Source organism: Apus apus, chromosome 11 (genome assembly GCF_020740795.1).
Source record: "Apus apus isolate bApuApu2 chromosome 11, bApuApu2.pri.cur, whole genome shotgun sequence".
Classification (NCBI taxonomy): Eukaryota; Metazoa; Chordata; class Aves; order Apodiformes; family Apodidae; genus Apus; species Apus apus.
In genome coordinates, this window is record NC_067292.1 from 18,315,547 (window position 1) to 18,339,232 (window position 23,686).

Sequence of the window (23,686 nt, forward strand, 5' to 3'; positions counted from 1 at the left end):
TCTGGTTTAGATAAGGGAAGCAAAAATGCTGTCAAGAGACACGGTTCTAGGTTTCATCAGAGACCTGATTTGTTCCTGAAGGACTCTCTGTTGTCCAGTGAGAGGATGAGCAAGCAAGGCCTTCCTTTCGGCTGAGCAGATCGTCCTCTCTGCCAATATTTAAGAGACAGGATCATAACTTATGTCTTCACTGGGAAGAAATATTGTCAAACACAATCAGCTCTGCAAATCCTAGCTGTTTTCTGGGCACACCTGGGCTTAATTCGTGAGCTACTTGGAGAGGAAATATACAGAAGTCAGTCTTCTGACCTTAGCAAGGGACTGCAAGAACTCCCTCCAGCCAGCAGTTCCTTCTGCAGAGTTTAATAGAGAATAACACAGAGAACATCCAGCCTGCAGAGCTGATGGGCTGTGGGTCTCAGAAGAACTTCTAGCTTTTAAAGGAGGTGGGAAGGGTTGTAAAGAATTTTTAGTGCTACACAATTAAGTCAGTTCCCCTACCCATGCCTGTGTCTCCCTGTACACAGGGGTACGTCCACTCTAGTTTCTTTTGTAAGGCATTCCAGCTGTTATTCTGAAAAGGACTAGACAAAACCAGGGGTTTCTACCACTTGTTGCAGTGGTTAAGATCTGGTCTGATGGTCACTGGAAGCATTGAACACACTTCCATAGACCCTGACAGGAATGATGATGGAACCCTCCCTGCGGTGAGCAGGAAGCATGGAAACACCAGGCTCTCCAGGCTCCAGCTGGGAGGGAGGTACCATATGCACCAACCCTGCAGAAAAACTCCTTGAGAGAGAGCAGAAGGGATGGTAATTCCAGGCCCTGGGCTCAGACACACTAGTGGTGAACAACCACGAGTGTTTAGAAGGAAATGCTGACTAAATGAAGTGAACTGAGCTAGCAGATGTGCTCTTTGAAAGAGCAGAGCTCGTCTTTTAAGCATCTCCCCCATTGAAATGACATTCTCAAGAGGTTTTTTGTCCTTTCCATTTTCTTCAGGATCATCCACGAGGATGGCTTCTCTGGAGAAGACGTGAAGCAGTACAAGCCAGTGGTCTACAGCAACACTATACAGTCACTGGCAGCTATTGTCCGTGCCATGGACACCTTGGGCATCGAGTACGGCGATAAGGAACGGCGGGTAAGTGCAAGTCACCCCTGCTTGGGCACAGAGAGCTGAGCACCTGGAGCCTCCAGGGCACAGAGGTACTGACAGACTTGGGGCAACAGGGGGAAGGTGTCTCCTGTCTGGTGTGTGTGTGCTGGATGCACAGGCTGCAAGGGGAGACGTCCCGGGGAGAAGTCGCGCTGCTGGTCGAATCCCTTCCACCAGCCTACGAACAGAGCAAAGCTTGTGGGATTCTCTTGACTCCTGTGGGGGCTTGACTGGCTTGTTACCCACAGATCCCCCATTCAAGTGTACCTGGAGAGCAATTTCTCTTGAAAACAAGAGGGTGTATCACTCGGGTGAGGTTCCTAAGGACAGGGTCTCGGGCAGCAGCGTTGGCACGGGCATTATCAGAATAGCTCTGGTGTCTGGCAACCTTCTCCTGCCACACACCTAGGCCAGCCTGTCCTTTTACAGTTGCTGCTCTGTTGTTCCTTTGACCAGCTCTCTATTTTTAAACAGTGGCTGCTCTGTGAGGTGCCCCTGCCAGCCTCTTGCCTTTCCTTGTTGCATTTCTGGCTCGGGCCAAGCCCACACAGAGCAACTCGGGAGCCCTGGAGAAGTCAAGACCACCCACCCCTTTTGCATGCTGCCACCCCAGGGAAAGGAAAACTACTTGGTTTCACTGGAAAGAAAAGAATTTCAAAGGAAAGACCTGGTAAAGGCCTATATATGCCACCAAGTTTGTCATGACTATTTTTAGGAAGCTCTCAAATGACAGATGCACAACATACCCCAGCTCCTTATCTGAGGGTTGATAGTAAAAGCACTCACCAGAAAGGCTGCCAAAATCCTGCTGTGGTGGCACGGTGTGAAGAGGTACCTTATTTCCCCCCCAATCACAAAGGGGTGTTTTGCTTTCTTTTAGCATCGAGGGTATTTTTCCCACAGGAATCCTGGAGACACTTCCATCCCAAAGGTAGGGATGATACCATAATGGAGCTCTTGTGAGCTTGCTGAGAACTGATGCTGATGGCTTTCCAACTGAATACATTAATCTGTTGATTACCCAGTGACTCAGCTCTCAGCAAGGCAACGTATCTTGTCTCAGCTAAAAACCTATGCCCAGGAAAGCAGAAACAAATCATTCTCCATGTCTGATAAATAGTCTGTGGCAGACAGCTTTAAACTGTAATTTTGATTTTAGTTGGGTTTGTTTTTTTTTTATTTCATGCCTGAAGCCCTAATTTGAGGAGGGAAACTCAGCGTTGCTTTGGTGCCAGGCCTGGCAAAGTGCAGGGTGTGGAGGGAGGGGGGGGGAAGCTGTTATCAGGACTGCCAGGAATGAGAGATGGAGTACTGGGCTGCACAAAATGTCACGTCTGGTCATATTCCTATGGAAAAGATGCCAAATGTCCCTAGGATCGTGTGATAACTCAGGCTGGAAATGAGCTCAGGAGGTGTCAGCTCTGAGCTCAAACCAGGTTGCTCAGGCCTTTATCCAGTTGGGTCTGAAATCCTGCAAGGCTAGAGACTGCACAGCCTCTTTAGGCAGCCTGGTCCACTGCTTCACTGTCTGGGTAGAATCCTAGAATCTTTTTCTCGTCATGGAAAAAGACCTTCAAGATCATCCAGTCCAACTGTTAACCAAACACTGCCAAGGCCACCACTAACCCGTGTCCCTCAGCACCACATCTACACAGCTTTTCCATACCTCCAGGGCTGGTGACTCCACCACTGCCCTGGGCAGCCTGGGCCAGGGCCTGACAACCCTTTCAGTGAAGAAATTATTCCTAATATCCAGTCTAGACCTCCCCTGGTGCAACTTGAGGCCATTTCCTCTTGTCCTATCAAGATGAAACGATCCAGGTTTCTCCTTAGGTCTTGAGCATGAACCACTCCTGTTTCCATTGATGCCTTATGGGAGTAGGGATCCCAAGTTACACCTTGCAAAGTGAAAAGTTCTCCCCAGCCTTGTTTCCCCTGCCTTAAAATGGTGTCATGCTGCCTGTGTCCAGACAACCCTGCAACAAACCACTGCATGAAACCAAACTACAGCCTGGGAGGCTGATCCAGATTGTAGATGGGAGCAGTATTTCTTAATCCAGCAGTACACAAAGGGGAAAGAAACCAAGTCTCTCAGGCCATGGTCTTCCACTTGCTCCATTCCCTTAGTCAAATTCGACAGAAAGTAGCTGGTCTTTGTAGGAAACAGTATTTATTTAAATCTTCCAAAGAAGCACGTGGCTTCTCCTCTCCTGCTTTTGTTATTAATGCACAGCTGCTCTAAAGAGAGGCCATTAAACGGGTGATTTGTGGAGCATTATGCTACGTGGTTCATCCCTTTTCAAGCAAAGCTTTGCTATTTTAAAAGTCATTCCTCAGCCAAGGGTTTCCTGTGCAGATCTTTTTTTTTTTGGGGGGGGTGGATTTTCCCCTGCTCATCACTTAAGCCCCCAAGAGAAGGGAGCTGGGGAAGGGGAGCTGGGGCTGGGGCTGCTCTCAGCCTGATTCAGCAGCAAGGGAGGAAGTGGCACATGCCCAGGACAGGTTTTCCCCAGGAATTTCTTGGCTGTCACAGCTTCTCCCACTCCCAGCTTCGTGGCAGTTGCATCTGCTGCCCCTCTATCCCTTCCAAAGGGCACCCTGGTAATGTTGAGAGCAAAAAAAATCCAACCAAACCAAACCTCCCCTACTTAATAAACGTGAACGAGGTGATTTGTGCTTTTGATATTGAGGGAAAACAACCAAATTCTCTCTCACTGTTCTCATTTTTTCTCCTGCCCGTGGCTTTACCTTCAGTATTTAGTCTAACAGAAGTGAAAGGCTGGAAGAAGAGTCCAGACTAAATCCTTCCTTGTCAGCCAAGGTGAGATCAACGTAGGAAATAGGAGCTAAAAGACCAAATAAATCACAAAAAAGCAGATGCTGCAGGTCTCACTGACCCTCTCTGCTGCTAAGGACCTGTCCCCAGGTTAAGAACAAAACAGCCTGCGTGTAGGATTTCACTTGGATATGTGCTCCTGGTTCAGGGAGCTGCTTGTCTGGCCGTGGGTCATGGCCTGGGGCCTTGCTCTATATCTTTCAGCACAGGGAGGCAGGAGCACGTCCTGCCAGCCCATGGCATGTCAGACAGCCCAGAAGGTCACTCTGAACCTCCAGACAAGCTGTGCAAGGGCAAAGTCACAAATCCTTTCCTCCCTGCAAGTGGGCAGGGGAGAAAGGAGCAGTCAGTGAGGAGCCCAGAGCAGCATCTGTGGGGGCTCCTCATCTCCTGGGCCATCCCTGCCCTCAGACTGGAACCCCAGAGCAAGGGGCTACTTGAAGAGGGGCAGAGGTTGGTCTCATCTGGCTACTGCAGCCCCTGAAGGTGGCCCCAAGGGCACAGCTCAGTCCTTCCCTTTAGAATCAGATTAACAGGCAGGAGAGAGGCTGCAACATGCAGCCTCTGGATGAAACGCTTCTCTAAGGTGCAAATGAGTAGTTAAGCTCCTCACTGCTTCCTTCCCAGTGTAGCCAGGCAGAGCAAATGGGAAATGGGGATTTAGAGCCAGGGATCTAGAAGGCAGAACAAATGTTTGGGTCTGATGAAGCAGGAAGAGCAGGGAAGTGATGGATTTTCATCTCTCCATTTGGAAGAGCTAGTTCCAAGGTCTGGCTTAAGAAATCCCAACCAGAAGTGTCAAGTCTCTTCCTCAGTGGGTCAGTGGTGACCTCAGAAGGTGCTTGGGAATGCAGCACCCACACTCCCACCCGGGCAAAAGGCCAGAGCTGCAGCCAGGGTTGGGGGTCTGGGGGTGGTCTACAGCTTGGAGTGGTCCCAGGCTGCAGTGAGCCTGCCCAGGAAAGTACACCACCCTGGGCAGGGTGCTATGAAACCACTTGTAGAGTGTGTTCCCTTAGCACAAACCAGACAGAAACAGGCTGGAATTGTTCAGAAGTTACCCACCAGAGAACCCCAGCAGCAGTTGTGGCTGTCACCAGATGCAACTGGCTGAGGTGACAGGGTCACAGGTCCTGGGGTCTGGAGGTGGCAGGCGATGCCCTTCCCATGGAACTTTTCTCCCAGTGGGAGTCTGAAAATGCCTCTGCTTCAGCCCTGAAAGGGAAAATGAAAAAGCAGCTGAAGTGTTAACATTTTTTAGTAGGGGTTTTAATCTTTTTTTCAGGCTTTGTGGCAAAGTGTGTCTGAGATGATCTTATGCTGTACAAGTGGGTAGCAAAGGTGTGCCTGGGGCATTTGCAAATACTGGCTGGTGTTCTTTAAATAAACCGTGGTCTGGGGGATGGACACAGGATTCCTGAGGGATCCTGCAGTGAGGATAAGGCCAACCCTTGCTGCCCTGCTCTTGTGAGGGGTGGGAACTTCCCCACCGAGCAGCGTGACCTCGGGCTGCTTCGGAGAGGAGGGGAACGGAGCGGGACGAAAGGGAAGATGGGGCAAGGGGAGGATTAGCCACCCCAGTTTGGGCTGGTGTTGGCATTTGTCTGGCTGTCCAGGTGCAGCTGAAGTCTGCAGCAGCCACAGTGTGCGTGGAGCCGTGCCTGCTGTGCTGGGTTCAGCACTGCAACAGATGTTTCAGCCTGCCCTTTGCCGAGGGGTAAAGACCTGTCCCTCGTTTCTATGAAGACCAAAGCCATCTTTCTCCCTCCCCTCCCTCTCCCTCCCTCCACGAGGTGCAGTTCAGTGACCATCGTTCATCTTTCTGAGCAGTGGAGACACATAAAAGGCAGGGCACTTCTCCAGAGGTGGGAAACACAAACCAGAAAGGAAAGCACTTGTTATTTCCACAGCCTGCCTAGTTGCCGGGGAGATGGTTGGCTCCTTCAAGGAAGGCTTGTTGTTGCTGGCTGAGGTGGCCAATCTCTTGGGAATCACTGCTGCAAATTAAGGCTGGAGAAGAAAGAGGGGCTCAGCAGAGAACAAGGGAAATCCCAGAGTAAGCTCTCTCTGCACAGTGCATGGTGTGGGGCCCACCAGCCTCCCTGCTTTCATTCTGGAGTCTCTCAAACCCAAAGCTCCGTCTTCCACAACCCCCTGGTACATTTTCCTCCTTTGCCACCTTCCAATCCCTTGAGCCCCTGGAAATACAAAATCTTTCCCTAGGTTACAGCAGAAAACCCTTTGCCTGAAGCAGCCTACTTGCATGACTTTGCTCTACCTCTTCAGGAGGGTCAAACTCAAAGAGATCCCAGCCAAGTCAGCTGAGAGCCACGGTCAGACCTCGGAGACCTTGCTCTGCTGCTGCAGCAGCTCTGTGCTCCTGCAAAGATGAGGTTGTGGTCATCAAGGCAGTGACAGTGATCTTCATCTAGCAAAAAAGACCAGCCCAGAACCAGTGTCTGGTTTGCTGTAGTCATGCTACTGCTGAAGACAGCTTTTAGAAGGGAGACTAAAGGAGCTTGTACCATGGCTACGTGGTGTGTTCCTAAACTCGTCATGGCTTGCTCTCACAGACAGAATTTGGCCTAGAAGAGCCATCCAGATAAACAAGCAGGTTGTGAGGTTGGAGGTTGTAGAGTTTTACTTAAGTTTGTGACTCTGTCCTCCTTCCCAGCCTGGGTGATTACAGCAGAAAACCAGGGATTCATTTAGGGCTCCAAGTGATCTTAGCTCTGGCACCACTCAGATCGCGGCTATTTATAGGGCAGCAGTGGTGATGAACGAGGCAGAAGCCCAGTCTTCTGCAGACACGTACCAGTGCTTGTGGGCAGGAAGAAATCCTGAGTTTGTGAAGGAGGGAGATGATACCAGCCCTGAGGAAAAAGGGGGAGGAACCAAGACTCAAATAGAAACAGCCTAGAAAATGTACCAGCAGTGGGAACAGCCGAGTGCTCTAGGCAAGCGCGGCCACCACTGCGCCCAGAGGCAACATCAGCCCACCTTGCTTCCAGCAGGAGACTATCAGTCCCTGACAGCTCCAAAAACCTGAAGCTTCCCCGAGGTGGCCCCAAGGCACCCACTTTTAGTTCAGATTCCTAAGGAGTGAAAAAAAAGGCTGCCCGCAAAGGAGCCAAAAGGAGGCAGGGGAGAGTGGGCGGCCGTCGCGTAGCAGGTTGGGAACACGTGTCCCGTGGAAGCTGCTCTCTGGAAGGTGCCACCTTGCAAAGCATTGGATGTGCCAGGGTGATGTTTTTTCGTGTTGGTCCTGCTTCAGGGTGGTATGGATGGGGTTGGCATGGCAACGCTTGAATCCTCACTCTAAAGCAAACAGCATCACTGCTTTTTGGGGCCTCTCAGATGCCGTGGGCTGGTGGTGAATGGGGATGGGCTGGGACACAAGTTCACCTGGTCTTCCAGTCAGAAGCCTGCTCCTAAGAAATACGTTTCTAGGATAAAAAAAAAGATAAAATAAATCCTTTGATGCCCTTCAGCATCATTTCTTAGTGAGCCAGATGAGAAGGAGTGATGCAGTCACACCTCAAAATGCCACTCAGGGCTGTTTCTCTGGTGAGAACTTGGCATCAGCCAGGCACTGTGGATTGGTGACACTTGCTGTCCATACCACCTTCCCAATTCTGAGACCAGCTTTGTAGCTAACCATCCTACAAAACACTGCCCAGAACAGAAGCCACCAATGAAAATTAACCTTTTAATTCTCTTTTGAAGGAAAAGAGAGGAGGGAAAGAGATATCTCAGGGGGTTGGTTAATAGGAGCGAGACCACAGTCACCTTGCTGCAGCTCCAAGCTCCAGACTGAATCTAGTCACATCTTTCCCTACCTAAAGAGGGCTTTAAAGAAGATGGTGCCTGAGAGGGACAGTGAGAGGACAAGGCAGAGGTCACTGGTGCCAGGAAAGGGAATTCCATAGCACTTCCCCTTTTCTCCCTGTCAGGAGAGATCAGGACAACCCGCTCTTGAAGGGCCACCCAGCCCTTTGGGCATTAGAAACGTGGAGGGGCAAGAGAGGCCTGAGGACATTGGTGTATGGGAGGATCAGTGAGAAGAGGAAAAACCCAAAAGGTAATTTATAAATTATGAGTATTGCCTTCCTCCTCAGCTGGCTGCCAGGAGAAAAGCTTGTCAGATCGCTTCTCCTGGCTTTGTTTGCTCCCTGGCTGGTGGAGAGCACAACCTCTTCAGGTGCAAATTCCTCTTTAGAGCTCCTTTGGGTTTGTTTTGTGTTCTTTTCTCTGGTGCCTCTGCTTTCAGCTGCCATTTCAGGCTTGATTTCTGAGTAATGAACAATACTAAGTCCTCCAAAGGACCCGTGAAAGGGTCCCCACCACCCTCAACATCCCTGTTCACCCTCTGCCATGGGGAGGTTGGTCCTTGCTTGCTTGAGGGGGGGGGATGTATTTTTCCTCCCCAAGCCCTGTGTGTTTGATACTGGGGTTGTTCTGGTTTTGCTGGGGTTTTTTTTGGATGATGCAGGGAGTATTTTTAGCTTGAAAAGAAGAAAAAAGAAGAAGGGAACCCTGTTCCCTTGGAAGAAGGGCTGCCTGCCTTTCCCCTGGGAGTTTTGTTATTCCAGAGCAGCCCCAGTTCAGGCTGCCAGGGAGGTGGTGTGAGAGGGAAGGACTGGGCATACAGGGGAGGGGGAATCACCCACCAGGCTTTGACAATTAGTGGTGAATTAATGAGAGGTGGGTGCTGCTGTCCCTTCCCACAACATACCCGTGGAAGGTGGCTTCTCCAGGAGGCCCTGCAAAGCACCAGGGCAGGACAACACAAAAGACAAGGTGTTGAGAAACATTTGGCAGAAGAGCACAGCTGGACCAGAGCCCTGAGAAGGTGAAAACCTCCCTGCTGCCCACGAAGGGGCTTCCTGGCAGCTTCTGGAGCCAGGGTGGGATGCAGGGCAGGCAAGGGCCAGCTCCATACCACCATCAATTCGTTCCCAGCCCAGCCAAGGAGGATTCCAGCCTGGGCAAGGAGCTCAGTGCCACAGCTCCCCGTAGAGCAGACAGCAGTGGCCTTGTCCCGGGTGTCAGTGAACACAGTCAGACACTGTTTGTCCTTCTCCAGAGCTTTTCTGTCCATAAAGGGACAGAACATAAGCCAGAACAAAAAAAAAAAACAGGTCCAGTGAGTTGATGTACTGCACCAGTGAGGCACTAAGGCTGAACACCCACCTCAGCAGAGGCTCCAAAGGTGCTTATGTGTCTTTCTGGCCATGTGGGTGATCAAGCACCCGCTAAAATCCTTCCAGAAAGTCACCACCACGTTGGAGACTGAAGCTCAGGTTGCATCTGGCCACAGCCTGATGCAGGCAGGGTGCTGCCTTCGGGTGTGATTGCAAATCAGCTCTCCCAGCAGCAGTTGCAGAGAAGTACAAACTACTCAGCACATTTCAAATGCATGCCAGTTATTAAGTGGATTTATTTCCATCCCTTCTGGGAAGAGTTGGGAAGTGCTGCTGAGTCACGCTGGTTACTCACTGGCTTGAGGAGTGCTGTTATTTGCTTTCCAGATGCCTCCTGTGATGTTCCTATTATTTGAATGTCTCCAGATGTCAAATGAAAACATGTATACAGGGCAACCTTAACCAGGTCTCTGGGGTTTCACTCACAAAAAGGCAGAAAACAAATGTCTTGGGAAGGGACCTCTCCCTTGGCTCTTGTCATTGGATGTTCATCCAGGGGTTGGAGGGAGGGATGGTGCAGGCTTTGCTCTGAAGCAGCCAGAGCACAGGCAGGCTGGGCTTGGGACAACCTGGGAGGGAGGAGGAAGAGCCAGGGCAGCTGCCTGGCTGTGCCTGGGCACGGGGGAAAAGCAGGATGGGGAACATGGTTCCAGTTTACACTGAGTGCTCATAAACTGAGGACACAGTGTTCTCGTGCTGTGCTCCTGTGCTGGTTGGATAGAACCAATTTTCTTTCTAGCAATCTTACTTTTCAGTTAAACCATGACAGAGCCTCTCTGGTCACAGACCCTGAAGAGGTTCAGCCTCCTGGGTGACACTCCATCAGGTGTCAGGGCTTGGCTGGTCCCAGGCACTCAGCCAGCTTTGGGCTCTGGTTGGGTTGGAACCCTGCAGGGTTCCCTGACAGCCCAGCTCCTTCACACGCTGCAATCAGCCCAGATGGGGCAGCAGGCTGGAGTGGAGGACCCACCTCATGTCCTGTGGCTGTGAAGTCCCATCCTCCCTGGGATGGATTCCTTCAGGGATTTTCCTGAGCTGCTGGGGCAGAGCTCCCAGCCAATACAGTGCCCTAGAGGAGGTGTAATACCTGATTAAAGATATCACATGGGAACTCATGGAACAGCTGCAATTGCTGCTTTGACACCAGCCTCACCTCCAGCCTGGGCTGTGAGGGTGTCCTGCTGGGCAGCAGGGACCCAAAGATGCCTGTACAAGGGGGAAGGGATTAAAACTGGAAAACGGGGGATTTAGGTGAGACATTAGGTGGAAATTCTTCCCTGTGAGGGTGGTGAGACCCTGGCCCAGGTTGCCCAGGGAAGCTGTGGCTGCCCCATCCCTGGCAGTGTTGAAGGGCAGGTTGGATGGGGCTTGGAGCAACCTGGGCTGGTGGGAGGTGTCCCTGCCCATGCAGGGGGTTGGATCTACATGATCTTGAAGGTCCCTTCCAACCCAAACCATTCCTTGATTCTATGATTTACCCAGGTCAGGACAGCTGCAGCAGGAGGCCAGGCAGGAGCTCCCAGCCTTTCATTCAAAGGAAGGAAAGAATCAGGCTCCAGATGAAGACTAGAAACAACAAAGCCTCAAGAGCTGCTGTAACAAACCAGCACCGTTTTGCAGCAGGCTGACGTGTAAGCCTCGTGCTCAAAGAGAGAGAGGGAAGGTGTGCAGGGGGGAAAAAACCCCACAGGACATGTGAACCAGCCTGGGTCTGGTTTAGGGATTTGGATGGACAGTCACCAGGGGCTCCTGGATGGCTCATCCTTCCCTGGAACACCCTGCACCCCCAGCACGGCTCCCGGGATGGCTCCAGCCAGTGCAGCACATCCCTCCCCACTCTCAAAGCCCACTCAGGAGCCAAAAGCAAATCTCACCCACAGGCTTTGAGCAAATTCCCTCCTTTCTGCTCTGCTCTTCGTTTTCCAGGACTGTAGGAGTTTCTGGTTTGCAGCGGTTTGTGTCTGTGTTGGTGGCATCAGTGTTGCTAGAAGCTTTGCCCTCGATAAGAAAGAATTCCCCTGGGTTGGCTATTGATAATTAACTCTTCATTTTCCTACAGCCTGGTGGCAGACTAGCTGGTCTGCATCGAGGAGAGGGAATTTCTCTTGATTTTCCCTGGGATCATGGGCATGGAGGATCAAGTGACACACTCGGGTTAGTTGTAGAGTTGTCATCTGCTGTGATCCCAACTCCCTGCATTTTGAAGCAGATGTTTCCTCCTTTCTGGGAAGGGGTTTTGCTAATCCCATCTTACCTGCTGGATATACATTCCAGATGTTCAGTGTCTAGGCTGCTGGCTGGTGTATTGCATGCAACCAGTTACTTTTTAGTCAGGCTCCCAGCAAAACAGGAACAGGGCTCTGTCTTCCAGTGAAATTCCAAATGTAGGAGGCTTTACATACAGGGATGGGAGGGGAAACAAGCATCCATTAAGCAGGGGAGATGCAAGCAGACTTAGAGCTCCAAAAGATGTCTCCACAGGTAATAGTCTGGGAAGCAAAAAGGGTCCCATCCTGTTTCCTCCAACCCCAGGCAGCAGTGGTGAAGTAGAGGGGGTTTTCTCAGGCCAGGAGAACGTGTGGCTTGCCAGTTTTATTGAGTTTTTATCTTAAATTATGAGAGCTTTTAGTGCTGGGAGATGACATTCCGGGCACCAGAGGAATTTTCTCCACCAGTGAGTTTCAGTTAGTTCTGTAAAGTTAGGAATTCCTTCCTTCCAAGTGAGAACCAGGTCTCATCTCCATTCCTCCCTTCTCCGTGTCATCACATTTGTGTAGGTTTTTTTTTTCTCCTATGCAGGGCAGGTTTTGGCAACACCACCCATCTGTGGGCAGGGTGACATTCCTGTGGATGCCAAAGACAGGGGGATTTCGGGCTTGTTTTTCCTCACCACCTCACTAGCACCTTAGCCAAAGGTCTTAAAGCCATTTTTCTCCCAGCTTTGGTTCTTCTTACTCACTGTTGTTGGTACTATAGGCTCAGGAAGGCTTTTCCCTTCCCAAGTTCCACTGCCATATTTATGCAGCTTGCAGGGTGATATTTGTGCTGCCCCTTTTTTGAGTCCCTTCATTTGAAGCAGACTTTTTGGTTCACTGCAGCTTCCCTCACTGCTCAGCCCAGGCAACCCCTCCCCAGGCACACACAGCTTTTTCTTAGCAAGTTCAGGTTCTCCTCCTCTTAGCTGTCGTGGCAGGAATGTGTCTTCCCATGCTCACTTCCAGTGGTGGGATCTTTCCCTGAGGAAGCAGCCTGGGGTTAAATCTGCTCTCTGGGTGCCTGCTGCTATTGCAGGCTTCCTTCTTTCACTTACTCCAGAGGCAAAAAAGCCATAGCAAGGCTGAAAAGATCATCTTCAGCATGACAGGGGATCATGAGCCAAGCTCTTGTGACAAGTGAGTAGGCAAAAATCTTTATTTCTCCAATATTCCCTCCAAGCAGGAAGCCTCAGGGAAGGCTGTGGGACCATTTGTAGCCACGCACGAAGCTCTGCAGGGTTGAGCCTTTGGCTCAGCTGCTCTTCCAGTCCTTGTGCACTAAGTGATGAGCAGCTTCCACTTGGTGGTGGTGAGCCAAGCAAAACATTGACGTGCCCCAAACAATCCCAACCCTAAAGCCCTGAATTGTGTACCAGGAGGAGGAAGCTTGTCCCCCAGCAGGAGGACTCTGAGCAGCTTCAGCATCTCAGGCCATGAGGTTTCAGAAACCAAGATGAGCTGGACCCAGACTGTATCTCTGCATGCACAGACATTTTACCATACTGAATCAGCTGAAAAGCCACCTCTTGGGCTGACACCCCTTGTCTGGCTCCCCCTCTTCCCATAGCTGCAGGAGCTGGAGCCTTCCCTGGGCACCACTGCACCGCGAGGCCAAGGAACGAGCCGTGCCCAGCACGTTCCACACCAGGAGGTGTGGTCAGCTGGAGCATTTGGATTTGGAAAAAGAGGAAAGATGCTGAGGGCAGAGCTGCTAACACTAAAACTCTGAGCTGCCCTTCCACCACTGGGCATCTGTCCCCTAAAATCCTGGGTGGGTGAGACCCCAGTCCTGGGGTCATGCTGCTGGTCAGCGTTTCCAGCTGCCTCCCTCGGGGCTGATCCAAGAGCAGAAAGGATGGAGGGAGTGGACAGGCTATTGCACCACATCCCTTTCTCCTTTGCTATCAGCTTTGCCAAGGGCAGGCAGCAAATAAACAGCCTGTCACTCCCCACTATCACTGTCTGCCTTGCCTTGAAATCCTCCAAGAGATGGCCAGGAATTAGTGCTAGAGAGTTTTCAGCGACCCTTTAAGGAAGAGAACTGAGCTCAGGGGTCGAGTCCACCACGAAGAAGCTGCTTTCTGGGAGTTACATTCCAGAAGTGAGCAGATGTTCTCCCCAGCAGCACTTCCAAACCCAGTTACACACACACACCAGGCAGCACCAGCACACCCTGTGGTTCTTATAAGCCCTTTTCCTTAAGAAGCTGAAGGGTGTCACCTGGGATCAGGAAGAATTAGTCCAGCAAGTTCCTGGAGCCAGAAACATCAGGTTTCCCTTCACACTGATCGTGCAGCCCCTGATTCAGAGCAGGAGTGACTGATCAGATTGCTGCACTTAATGCTGCAAAGGAGGTTTAATAGTGCCAGGGCAGTTTCCAGTGAACCCTGTGTCCCTGTCCCACCCTGCAGCACTGCGCTGGGTTCTCCTCTTGGCTGTTCCAGCCGAGGGGTGATCATCTCCAGGCCAAAGAGCAGGGTCTTCTCAGGCAGGGATGGTGCTGCCTTTGCTCTATTCCTTTCTCATTGAAGCAGGCAGTTCCTCCTCCCCTGGGGCAGGAGCTGGGGGAAGTACCAGTGCTTCCTTCCCAGGTGAGTGTCAGGATTTGGGTGAGCTTCACTCAAGCACCCTCTGCAGACGGCAGCCGACAGGGAGACACCAACTTCATTCCTGTTTCCTCTCAGTTGGCCTGGAAGGGGAAGCTGCTCATGAAAAGAGCCCACTAGTGCTTGTGGCAAAGGTGTTGACTTTGAGGGATGGAATTCTTCCAAAGCCACAGAGACCCAGCCCTTGGCCTCTCTTGGGTTACCCTGAGGTGAAGCTGGGTTTGAACCAGACATCGGGACGGGCTGAGGAACAATGAGCTGAGCTCCCAGTGCACACACAAACACACACACACAGTGACAGCTGCAAATCCAGAGCCCCTGAAGCAGTGCTTAGCACCCAAACCTGCTGTAGAAGCAGTCAGAAAGAAAGCACTGCATGTGCAGATGGAAGGAGATCCCATCCCACGTGCAGAACCACCAGCAAAGCTTCTCAGATGCTTCATTCCAGCCCCTGCAGGAAAGAGAGGGGGAGCAGGTTCTAGGTGAATGCTAAACAGGGTACCAAGGAGTTGAGTGATGAAAGTAGCATCTCAGTAACTGTACAAGGGTGTTCTAAAGGTCAGATCTGCATGTCCTCTCCCAGCTCTGTGAATAACTTATTCCTTTCATCCACAAGTTGGGCTTTTGACTAGGACAGGCTGAAATAACCAGAGTTAAGCTGTCCCATCCATCCTCGCTGGGAATGGCTCGTTTCCAAGAGCAGGCTCTGCTCCTGCAGCTGGGACACACAGGGTGGCAGAGAGCACCCTGAGCAGGCAACTGGCTCACATGGACCATCCTCACCCCTGGGCCTTCATCCCTGGGCTCCAAAAGGCCACAGTGCCCTGGTGTGGGGACCAAGCCCTGCTGTCCTGCCTGCTGCCAGAGCTCACAGCTCCTGGCCCACCTCCCCTTGGACAGCAGGATCTTCTCCTTCTCTGTGCACTGCCCAAGACTGCAGTTAGGGCTTCCTTTTCCACCCTGAGATGCCAGGAACCCTGGGGATCCTGCCTGTGTGTTCCCTCTCGCTCACACCAAGTCACACCAGAAGGTCCTCGCAGCCTGGATGGCACAGATGGACAGACTGACAGAGGCTCTGTTGGGTTTGCCACCTGAGTTCCTGGGGGTAACCCCACCCTGCTCTCCCCATGATCTTGTTGGTGCCCTTCAGTTGTTGTGGCAACAAGACACTTTTGTTGGCGAGTAAGGAACAAAACTAAAACCAAAGCAGGTTGTTAGATGTCAAGCCAGGTTGGTGGGGCTGACAGAAATTCCCCCAGGGCACCAAGACAAGAGCACAGTGACTCTCTGGGCAGAACTCTCTTCAGAAGCAGGACTCCTCCAGCAAACAGGCAGTGAGTAGTGCCTTCCATCATCTCTGAAGAAGTCCTCCTGCCTTCTGCACACATCGGGCCAGGCCCTGAGATACCTGTCTCAGCAGAGTCGTTCCTATGTCCACATGTCCCTGCAGGAAGGTGGATCTCTTCCCAAGCTATGCTAAACCTCTGCAGCCTACACAGGGAGGTCCTGCTCCTGCCAGCATCTCCATGGGCCTCAGAGGGAAAGCCCTAAGCAGGTGGTAGAGCCAGGCCCTTTCTGAACAGAGCTTCTGGTCCAGGAACCCTCTGCATCAGCAACCCAACCTACCAGGCTGATAGAGGTGAAGTAGATTGGAAGATGATTTCTCAGTGAAAGCAGCTGATTTTCAACCAAATGCTTTTAAAAACGTTGTCATTGAGCCCTTAGTCTGTGCCCAGAAGGAAACTAAAGCTGAAAGGCTCAATTCTTACCTGTGGAGCTAGAGAAGCTCCTCTTAGCCATCCTGGGAGACAACCATCCAGGGTTTGGGGCAGGAAGACCTGAAAGTGCTCTGGTTTCTGGTGAAGGACCTGATCCCCTTGCACTCTTTTGCACCACCAAAGTTTGAGAAGCAACTTTTTTTCTTGGTCTGTCCAGCTGTCCTAAATATAACCAGCTTATATAGCATTAGAAGTATCTAACTCCCAGTGCTTTCTAATTAGATGTAACTTCAAGCCCATTTCTCACCACTCTGATTTGCTCCAGCACAATGTTTTCAAGTTGCATGTGAGCTATATCAGGCAGGAAGAACCTTTCAAGGGTTTGCAGGCAGCTGTTGTGCAGTTTGATGTGGACATAAAAGCTGATGTGATGGCAACATCCCATCAGGGTGTCTGAAAACCTAGGGTTAAAAAGACACTGTTGAAAGTTCTAAGCCAAAAACCCAGGGGTCACTTAGTCCAGAAGATGACAACTCAGAGCAAACTTGCCAGGCCAGGGAAGATTTTGCAGTCCCAGTCACTTCTGACCACCCCAAAGAGGAGGGAGTTTTCAAGAGTCCATATTTGGTAGATCTCCAGAGCAATCTGCATCTGAGTTTGTGGCTGACTTTCAAATCTCTAAAAATGGACATGGACCTTCAACACTTGAACTCAGAGACTGCTCAGGAGGGCATAATAAAGAAGAGGGAAAGATCTGGGGAGTAACTGGGCTAATGTGGTTAAGCAAACATGAGGGGATTAGCCCAGGGCAGGATTAGACATTGCCCACTGGCACCTGTGTGGCTGCAGAAGAGGTGTGGGCTGATCCTATATGTTCTTGAGGGCTGATTCCATATGTTCTTGAGGGCTGATTCTATATGTTCTTGAGGGCTGATTCCACATGTTCTTGAGGGCTGTTTCTGTATGTTCTTGAGCGCTGTTTCCATATGTTCTTGAGGCCTGATTCTATATGTTCTTGAGGGCTGTTTCCATATGTTCTTGAGGGCTGATTCTTTATGTTCTTGAGGACTGTTTCCATATGTTCTTGAGGCCTGATTCTATATGTTCTTGAGGGCTGTTTCCATATGTTCTTGAGGGCTGATTCTATATGTTCTTGAGGGCTGTTTCCATATGTTCTTGAGGGCTGATTCTATATGTTCTCGAGGGCTGATTCTATATGTTCTTGAGGACTGTTTCCATATGTTCTTGAGGCCTGATTCTGTATCTCATGAATTCTTCCACCTGCTCACCTTGTCTGTGCAGATCAGACAGCCACTTTGGCTCACAAAGAGACTTCTTAGTAGCTGGGAATACCAAAGATTTGCTGAATGCTCTGACAAAATTAGCCACAGAAAGTTTTCTCAGGAAAGTTCCAACCTTGGACCTTTGGTCTGCTCTTTGTTTATTAGTGTTTGTTAATAATAATAATAATTTAAAAAAAGAGCCAAACATATCTCCCTGGTATTCATCAAGTGAAAAAACCACAGAAACACTGCAGAGTCCCTGTGGTCTTTTCAGAGGGATGTTCTAAGTTTTCTGTTTACCTTCAGAGCTCCAGTTTGGGGGAAAGAAGTGCTCTAGATCTGCCTTTGCCTCCACCTCGACCTTAAAGACCTTGGAAATCCTGCAGATGGGGGTTAGTGCAGCAGGACTGGTCCTGCCAGACCTTCAGGAGAGCAGCAGCCCCAGGTAGGGCTGTTAGAAGAAGACAGGGAGAAGCTGCCAGGGGATGGTCTCCTCCTCTTACCCCTTGCTACCCCCAGCCCTGCCAGGCACAAGAGGGCAGATCCTCAGCCTCTGCACATCCCTGGGGTGTCAGCCTGGCCTCAGGGCTTGCTTTGCTGTTCTACAGCAGAACCAAGAGAGCACCATTTCAGGAGGAGGAAGAGGGAAGAATGCCCGGGAGGCAGAGACATGATCTGGTCCTTGGCACGGGAGAGAAAATCAAAGGCAAATTGGTTTGTTATCTGAACTGTGGATCTCTGCTCCTTCCAGGGGTGGGCAGACATTGTGATAGTGCAGGTTCCTGGAAACACTCAGATGTCACTGCTGGTGCCTTCCAGGAACATGGGTTCTCTTCAGATGTCCCTGTAAAACCCGAGGCTGAACATTCAAAGCTATTAGGGGCTAATTAAGCTTTAATGGCCCCAAACCACCCCAACACTTGTGAACCTCTTCCCGTGGAATGGAATTAGATCATTGACTTCTGAAAGCCCTGCTCTTCGCCCACTAGACCTTAGAATCACAGAACCCTTCTGGTTGGAAAAAGACCTTTAAGATCATCAAGTCCAACCCTCAACCCAGCACTGAGTCCACCACTGAACCTTGTCCCTGGGCACCACATCTTGTTGAACATCTTCCACTTCTCTAGCCTAGATCACCAGAAGCCCAAAGTACCTTGAGGTCTGCCCATCAGAACAACTAAAAAAAGTCCTCTTCACATTCCTGAACAGTGAAGGCCACTGTGTGAATGAGAAACTGTCCAACTGGAAGGTGTCATCCCATGGAAGGAAGTCCAAAGGGAGTTTCCTTAGGGAGAATCCTGGTCTGCTGAGGTTGACCTTGACAGAGACTTTTCCATTCTCAGTTCAACCTGGGAAGCAAGAACATTAATAAACTCACTGCCAAGCAATGGAATGTTCTCCTCTACACTCTCCTCACTCTGGAAGCCCAATGAAGCAGAAGAGAACAATTCATTTTTGCTCATTTCATACGTTTTTTTCCCTGAATGCCTCTGTTTGAAAAAAAAAAAAGCCAGGGGAATAAATAGCCCCCTGCACCAAAGCCAAAATGGTCTCTGCTAGGTCAGATCTCTTCCCTGTGGTTTCTCCAGCTCAAAAGCTGGATGGGAATCATCCATCCAGCAGGATTTTAGCAACCCCCCAAGCCTGGAAAAACGAACCCCTCTGTTCTTTTTGAGGTCACACAGGCTGTTCCACAAGATCAGCTCCTGCCCCCTGTTTCAGAATGCCTCTGTAAAAGATGGGGGGGGGGTGTGTGTGTGTGTGAATAAAAAACAGGAGAAGAGTGGTTAAAAAAAAGCCATTCAGACATTAACAATGTCATGGCAACTGCAAAATAGAGCCTCAAAAGCAGAGCTCGGCTCACCAAAGGTTTAGGGAGTCACTGCACTGCAGGGCTGAATGAAATGTTTAGCACATAAAAGAGGTCCCAAAATGTTTTTTGGCTTTGGGATAATGATGCCAGGACCGCTGCTATTTAGGTTTATTTTTGCCTGAGGGTGGATTTCGTTTTGTTTCCCCTGCAAAAGAGTTTTAAATAGTATCCTCCTCGGGTAGCACCTGGGTCTGGTTTGATCCTTGGGGAGCTTTGGCGTTTGCAAGTGGGATGAGAAACATCAGCTGTCCCTCCTGCAGGAAGTGGCTGTTGTAGGCAACATTGGTGGAAGGAGAAATGGGAGGTTTTGGGGAGAAGTTACCCAGGGAGAGATGCTGGACGTTGAGGAAGATGATCCAACAGGAGGTGGCAGCAGGGAGGGATGCAATCCTAAAGGCTGTGTCTTCACCTCCTGCTCTGGGTGTGCACCAGCAGACAACAAGCCTCCTTGGCTCTTTCTTTCCCCTTGACACCCTCTGGTTTCTCCTCCAGGCTTCCCAGCCTTTTCCTTCCCAATGAGATCAAGCTGGCCAAGCATCCAGGGGCCATTCCCACCTCCCATCAGCTTTGCTTGCCTGGTCTACACTTCAAACTTCACTCTGGTTGCTCAGTCTCTTAGTCATTACATCAGGTGCCCGTGGCTGATACCAGCAGTGGGGTGGCAGCAGGGGGAAAACTGCCTTGCAAAAAAAATACCCTCCAGTTGGAATTTGGGCTTGTGCCAGGCTGGCAAGGAGCAAAAAGAACTCCAGCAGAGTATGTTCCTCACACTAAAGAGGACTCAGTAGTGAGCCAGGACTCAATTCTTGTTTGTCTTGTGTTTGTATCCTTCTTTCTGCCTTCTGTCCTCCACACCTCACAGCTTTAGCTTGGGAAGTTGAGGTGAGGTTTGAAGGCCCTGAGGCCTTTCTGTCCTTCTGAGGGGTCTCTCATGGAGCTCTCCACGCTGGGGGGGCTGCAGGGTCACTGCTGACATTTGCAAACTCATCTGCCAGGTCCTGGGTGGGAGAGTCTCTGAGCATCTGAGCCTGTTGCTCTGTTGGCCCATTCAGTTGCCACATCCTGAGTCTCTCCTGCCTTTGGAGATGCTGAGTGTCCTTCAGCAAAGTCTCATCTTCCCCTTGCTCCTCTAAAGTCTTTCGAGCCATTTCTCACCACGTTGGAATCTTCTGGGTTTTGAGCTTGACCTTGAGGTGGAATTTGATGTTCTCCTGCCACACTGAGTCATGGGGTTGGGCCAGTTTGGAGCCGTGACCTCTCCCAGTGTGTTTCAGACCAAGCTCTGCCTCCTGCTGACAGCACCAACAAGTCCTCAAGCCCCACCTTGGGGACACACGGGCATGAAAAAGAGCAGCTCAGCAGGCTTTAAAAGTTACAACCTTTTCGAGTTCACCAGCTGGGAACTCCTGATACCTGGATGCAAATCCATGGTCCTCTGGACTGCTGGAGGGGCTGGGAAGCCCTGAGGTTTTGAATCCATCCATACCAGGGCCACCCCTGAGTGAGGGTAGAAGCTTTTAGTGGTTTGTGCAATTAAGCTGAAGGGAGATAAGGACTTTCAGCCTGGGACAACACTCAAGTGAGGGCACGGTAGGGTTGGAAGCTGCTGTTTCTTGCATGCTCCACTTGCTGTGGGAACACCATCATGGCATGGTCTGATGGGGTTTGGGGTTTTTTTTGGCTGGACCTGGCCAGTGGGTTGCTGAGCAGCCGGAGGGTGGCAAGAGAGGTTTGCATTTCCAGCAGGTGAGCAGGGGAATTGCAGGTACACAAAGCAAGGTCTGAACAGTCTGACTAAGAGCAGAAACTCACTGGAAAGAGAAATAAGAGGTGTTCAGAAGCCAGAGTCCCAGGGGTCCCCAAGGGTCCAGTTGATGGTGCACTTTGTCCTCTCCTTTAGGAACTTTAGGAAAAGCAATAGTAGGGCTTAGATTTCACACTTGTTGGGTTTCCCTCTCCTCCCCATCTGAGCTCCTGACTGCTTTCACCTACAGGAACCCTCAATCCAGAAGTTCCTCCTAGGTTGCTGCAGCCCCCAAGCAGCTGAACCAGAGCCAGAAAAGGCTTCATTGTGAAGGCACCAGAGCTTGTCTCCCAAAGAGAACTGGTTTAGAACAGAGTTTCTTAGTCTCAAAGCCATGACCTGGGTCCCAGGCTACCTCAGGAGAGGGCACAAGAGCTGCCTCCAGACAAAGAGCTGGCTGGAGAAGGGCACCAGGCTGCAGGCAGAATTGACTGGGAGCAGACAGCTTGGGTAGTCCTTGCAACATGGACGTGTTTTCCTCTCCAGATTTAGAGAGGTGACTATTTGGGAGGCTCTGTTTCTAAAAGAGTTAGACGAGAAGGATGATAGTGAAGCAAAAGAGAGAAGATATCACCTCTGCCCCTCCAACTTTTAACTTGATTGCCCATCAACAGCTCCATCTTAAGAGAGTCATTCTGCTGTCAGGAGCATCCAAGCCCCTCTGTGCTCTGCTGATCTCCTGTCACTGCTTGTCAGATGCCCCTTGCAGCAGAGTATGGATTTTCTCACAGAAGCCTTAATTGCTGCATTTAAACATGACTTACCCTCTCAAGTACATGGAGCCCTGAGTTACCTGAGACAGCAGGAGGGAGGTGTACCCTGAGCTTGCCCCTGCTCAGCTCTCCATCCTGTGCTCCTCAGGACCTGAGGAAGAGTCTTGTTGCACCCACCTCTCCATCTCTGGGGCTTTACCAACCATCATTAGCAGATGAGCAGTAGTGGCTGTGCAACCACCTGAGGAGGAGTTCCCTGGCAAGGCTGCTCCCAGAATATTTGACAGAGCAGTTCCAGGCTGAGGCTGTAGCTGTGACTGGTCCTGAGCACAGGGGCTACTCCCCAGCCCTCTAAATCCCACACCTCCCTGCTCACCTTGCTTGGGCTGGTGCAGCAAATACCTGGCAGCTCTGATAGCTCCTCTTCATCTGCCTTTCCCATTGCTGCTCCTCCCAGTAAACTTGCAGGCTGCTGGGAGGTGGGTTTGGTGTGTGGTTTTGGTGGGGGGGCAGCCTTTGTTCCTGGGGAGGGGCGGGGGGGGTGTGTGCCATGGAGATGCTCCACCTTGTATGTGCTACCCCCCAACTTGGGAGAGTTTGTCTTGTCAGGCTCCCCAGGAGTGTACGAGGAATAAAGGCAACTTAGGCCTTCCCAGCTGGATGTTCCCCTGACATGTTCTTGGAGAAGCTTGGTTGCTGTGGGAGCTGCATGGGGGAAGAGCTGGCTCGGGGTACAGACACATCCCTGGTGCTGCCTGGGGTGTGATGTTACACCTACTGCTCTGGAAAGTGAGGTGCTGTTTGGGAGCACCCTCTGCCACTTCTTCACCATCTCCTCCAAACCACCTCCCTCTCCGTAGCTTTTGCCTCCCATGTGAAATTTCCTCTTGGGCTCCAATTTCCATCAGCACCTCCAAGGAGGAAGGGCTGCCAACCTCACTGTCACCCCACGGCTGCCTCAGATCTGCACAACCAGCCCTTCCCTCCCACAGCACCCAGCACCAACAGTGGCCAGGGGACCTCAGCAGCCCAAGAGCTGCCCCTTGGCTCCCTCCCCTGGGAGGTGACCTCCTACAGAGCCTTTCCATGTTGTCCATCCCACTCTGGAAATGCACCAAATGGAGAAGGAATGTGGAAAGGGAAGCATGTTGTTCTCCCCAGTGACAGGGGAGGTGGCATCACCCATGCAATCCTGATGGATGAAGCTTGGATTTGCTTCTGTCCTCGCAGCAAAACCACACAGGTGGCTCCACTTGGTTTCTTCACCTCTGGGGCAAGGGGACCTGAGATCTTGTAGCTACTGACATGCTCATTTAGCACAGAATTTCTGGCCTGAGCAGAAAGACCTATTCATGAGCAACCACCCACAGGTTTATGATCTGCAGATGAATGTGCCCACAGGCCCTCTAAGCCTTTCTCCTTGCCATGGTGGTTGGGAATGACCACCAAGCCCAGCAGTGGCAGGTGGTACGTGCAGCTGGAGGTGGCTGCTTTCCTGGTCTTCTCTCCCTGCTCCAAGGAGAAACTTGCCTTCTTGCTGCCTGACAGGAAGCTGCCCTGGATGCTGGACAGGAAACTGATATTTTTGCACGTTTTCATCATTAAAACAAATCAGAGCCATTTCTTCCCCTGCACATCCCAGTGAAGGCATTTAAAAGCACCTGTCCTTCCCCGAGATGGAAGGAGCTGAGCTCATGCCAGCAAACACACTCCATCCAATTTTCTTTCTTTCCCTGGTAGTAATTTTCAGTCTAAAAATGCAGCTTTCTCGAACTCTCACCATTTGCAAGGAAACTGGTTCCACTGGAATTTTTCTGAGAGTGAAAATCTGAACAGAACAGTTTGAAGGTCTTGGTGTTTGCTCCATAGCAATAGCAAACCAGCAAGGGGAAGTGAGAGGGGAATGAAAATGAAGGGGGGAAAAAATTAAAAGGGGATATTTTGTCATGACTTCAATGCACCCAGTTGATAGTCTGAAGTGGGAGAACTTGAAGACTCATCTAAACGTGGCGTGGAGAGATCCACCTGCCAAAAGCTGTTGGCACATTTGTTTTGCAAGAACAAGTGTAACTTCTTGTCGTGGCACAGAGGAGAAGCCCCAGCATCCAGCTGGCTCTGGTGGGCCTGGGACTGGCAAAGCCAAGTAGACATCTCGTGTCAAAAAAGAAAGCAGCAGCTTGAATTAGCACCAACAGCATCTCTCCCTCTGCACCTGAACTGATGGGAACGATG

General features: G+C 50.9%; 1 protein-coding gene across 2 annotated transcripts in view; it reads left to right on the forward strand.

Annotated features, from left to right (window-relative positions):
- The window catches only part of GNAO1 (G protein subunit alpha o1), a 133,241-nt gene that overhangs the window by 48,471 nt on the left and 61,084 nt on the right, over positions 1–23,686 (forward strand). For both annotated transcript variants that reach the window (XM_051629270.1, XM_051629271.1), the window contains exon 3: positions 1,006–1,147. In XM_051629270.1, coding sequence (XP_051485230.1) covers positions 1,006–1,147 — 142 coding nt within the window. The remainder of the gene's footprint in view (positions 1–1,005; positions 1,148–23,686) is intronic.